A 3,739-nucleotide genomic window follows, 5' to 3' on the forward strand; every position below is an offset into this window, starting at 1 on the left:
ATCATCTACTTTTAATTAATAAATTTTAATCTCTCAACGAGGAAGATTTCTACTTTTATTTCGTTCAAATTCGATCCTATATTATAAAAATCCAGATCTTCGATCTATTCTTCGGTAAAAATATTCTCGTATTCCTTCATCTACTTCTAATTAATAAATTTTAATCTCTCAACGAGGGAGATTTCTATTTTTATTTCGTTCAAATTTGACCCTATATTATAAAAATTCAAATCTTCAATCTGGAGGAAATTATTCTCTGATAAAGATATTCTCGTATTCCATCAAATTTTAATCTCTCAATGAGGGAGATTTTTATTTTTATTTCAAATTCGATCCTATATTATAAAAATCCAGATCTTCGATCTATTCTTCAGTAAAAATATTCTCGTATTCCATCGAATTTTAATCTCTCAATGAGGGAGATTTTTATTTTTATTTCAAATTCGATCCTATATTATAAAAATCCAGATCTTCGATCTATTCTTCAGTAAAAATATTCTCGTATTCCATCGAATTTTAATCTCTCAATGAGGGAGATTTTTATTTTTATTTCAAATTCGATCCTATATTATAAAAATCTAGATCTTCAATCTATTCTTCGGTAAAAATATTCTCGTATTCCATCATCTACTTCTAATTAATAAATTTTAATCTCTCAATGAAGGATTTTCTATTTTTATTTCGTTCAAATTCGATTCTATATTATAAAAATCCAGATCTTCGATCTATTCTTCGGTAAAAATATTCTCATATTCTATCATCTACTTCTAATTAATAAATTTTAATCTCTCAACGAGGGAGATTTCTATTTTTATTTCGTTCAAATTCGATCCTATATTATAAAAATCTAGATCTTCAATCTACTCTTCGGTAAAAATATTCTCGTATTCCATCATCTACTTCTAATTAATAAATTTTAATCTCTCAACGAGGGAGATTTCTATTTTTATTTCGTTCAAATTCGATCCTATATTATAAAAATTCAAATCTTCAATCTGGAGGAATCTATTCTCTGATAAAGATATTCTCGTATTCCATCAAATTTTAATCTTTCAATGAGGGAGATTTTTATTTTTATTTCAAATTCGATTCTATATTATAAAAATCCAAATCTTGAATCTATTCTTCGATAAAAATATTCTCGTATTCCATCATCTAACTAATAAATTTTAATCTCTCAACGAGGGAGATTTCTTCGATCCTATATTATAAAAATCCAGATCTTCAATCTGGAGGAATCTATTCTCCTCCGGTTACGCAAGTTGCCCGCCTCTCGACTTTTACTCTCCCCCCAATTGCGTTCGTTCCTTCGATCCAAGCATCCGGATGTCGCGCTTCCGGATCCAATCCATCACGAAAATTATTTCGAATCGATCGTTTTTTTTAAAGAGAGCGAATATAAACTATTGTATATATAAACGATTGATCGTTGATTTTCCAGGTCGTGGCAAGAAGAACAACAACATGGGCCCGTTGATCGCAGCTGCTGTGCTGAAGATCGGTCTGATCGGAGGTCTCGCCTTTAAAGCGCTCGCGCTATTGGTCGGGAAAGCGTTGCTCCTCTCGAAGATCGCTCTGTTGCTGGCCGGTATAATAGGCCTGAAGAAGCTGTTCTCCCAGCAGAAACACGTGACGTACGAGGTGGTCGCCCATCCTCATCACAGCTCCAGTCACACGTTCAGCTCGGACCACGGCCACGGCGACAGCTACTCGAGCGGTTGGGCCAGAAGTTTCCACGGCCCTCAGGAGCCTATTTCCGGTGTTCAGGGCGACGCCGCCCACGAGCTGGCCTACTCGGCGCACGCGAAGTAAAGAAAGAAAAAAGAAGGAAAGGAGAATCCCAGCGGAATTCGGATTCGCGGTACTCGAGATTTTTGCCGGCGTCATTTTGCCGGACAAATTTCCATTCGAGGCCGCCAATTTTTCTTGCCAACGCGCTCTTCTCGCCTCCTCTCCACTTCTCTTCGTCTTCTTCTTCTTCCTTGTATTCCCGTAATTTTTATTATCTCTTTCTTCTTCATCTCTCTCTTTCTTTCTCTCTCTTCGCCCGATTTCTTCCTGAAGAGAGACAACTCTTTGCTGTTCGACCGTAGACGGTAGACTTGGACAGATCGTGACGGAGTTTGGACAGAGTTTCTTTCGAGATGGAACGCAAAATAATTTTCAAATTTTGCGTACACGGATGCAAGTGTCGCCATCGATATTTTTTCCCCGTTGATACAATTTTTATTCGTGCCAAAAAAATCGATATCCTCGCAGCGTTTTCCGACGCTTGGGGAAGAATTATATAGAGAGAATATTATTCGATCGAGGAATCGCGTTCCCACGAGCTCATCGAGCGCTCGGATCACGTTTACAGGTAGACGGACGAACGAGACGCACCCATCGACACGGAATACTATTACTACTACTACTACTACTACTACTACATCGACGAGTGGACTGTTTCCATAACAACTGTAACTATACTCTATTTATCGACTAATTTATGATTAACTTATTCGCCACCATTGCGAGGCGCAGAACTGTAAAATAATGTTATTATTTACGTTGTTATTTACTTGTATAAATAAATATTTATTTTGTTGTTATTTATACACACGTTTGCATCTAATCTTGTATAAAAAAAAAACTAGTCCAATATTTGGAAGAAACTTTTGTGTTTTCAATTCCCATCCCTATTTTGTTTAATAGTTTTATACGATATTTATTGGAATTATAAAAAAAAAAGAAGACTGTGTACATAAATATATTATCAAATTATCGAAGAACGCGTGGCAATAAAATAAATAATTGTTTTACTTAAATGGAAAGGTAGGTGGAAACGAGTTTTCTCGATTGCGGATCATTACTTGAATCACTGTACTTGGACGACAGAGATTACACGTTTCATCGTGATTAAATTCGAATAAGAAATTCGCGACCGTACAATTTTTATTAAATAAGGCCATTTTGCAAAAGAAGAAGGAGAAACGTAACGTAAAAAGAAAATATATAAATATTCCTATAAAATTTTTTCATTCTAGATCCAGAAATTATATAATTTATACTAATTACTGAAACGCCGTTATATAGATCGAATAAATGAAAATTAACAGGTTGATATTAATTAACGCGAGTTAAAAATTATACCATCAAAGTTCCATCCGTATTTATCTTAAGAGTAGTAAAAAAAATGGTTATACACGGAACGAAAGTTCGATAAATTATTTCTAACTGTTCGATAGGAAAAATATGCGATATATTCGTGGTATTCGTCACGTCGTGCTCCGCTTTGCGGAACTTAGCGGGACTTCAACACCACCAGATGGCGTCGAGCTAGGAATTTGACTCGACTCACGACCAATCTTTATCCTCGGATGCATGCGCAATTATAAATCCATCCACTATTCGTTCCAAACTTCCAACTTCAACTTCTTACTCGTAAAAAAATTTTTCAGCATTCTTCCACGCGTGCGAAAAAAATTACACATTCAAACACGTTTAATCGAATTTCTTCTTTGCTTTCGAGCGTAAAATCGTAACGTGGAATCTTCGAGATAAAACAAGGGCTTGCATCCCAAATTCTCGACAGAAGAAGAAAGAAGCCTCCCTACTGATTGTCCAAGGGAAAACGAAAAAGTAGCGGCGATCCAAGTAGAGGCATCTCTCATTCAAATAAACCGTCCCCGTTTCGCCCGTGGCCGCTTTCTCCGCCTCGATCGGGAAGGATCGGAAAGAAGATGACGACGACGACGAC

The 3,739-nt window shown here is 36.3% G+C and overlaps 1 protein-coding gene across 3 annotated transcripts in view; it reads left to right on the forward strand.

Moving 5' to 3' along the window:
- Positions 1-3,739, forward strand: part of LOC102675034 — a 34,573-nt gene that overhangs the window by 13,130 nt on the left and 17,704 nt on the right. For 2 of the 3 annotated variants that reach the window (XM_006609318.2, XM_006609319.2), the window contains exon 3: positions 1,442-1,838. In XM_006609318.2, coding sequence (XP_006609381.1) covers positions 1,442-1,812 — 371 coding nt within the window. In that variant the 3' untranslated portion in view covers positions 1,813-1,838. Of the gene's footprint in view, positions 1-1,441; positions 1,839-3,739 lie in introns of those variants that run through there. The other variant, XM_006609317.2, reaches the window with a different exon arrangement.

The sequence above is a fragment of the Apis dorsata genome, unplaced genomic scaffold, assembly GCF_000469605.1.
Source record: "Apis dorsata unplaced genomic scaffold, Apis dorsata 1.3 scaffold_52, whole genome shotgun sequence".
Taxonomy (NCBI): domain Eukaryota; kingdom Metazoa; phylum Arthropoda; class Insecta; order Hymenoptera; family Apidae; genus Apis; species Apis dorsata.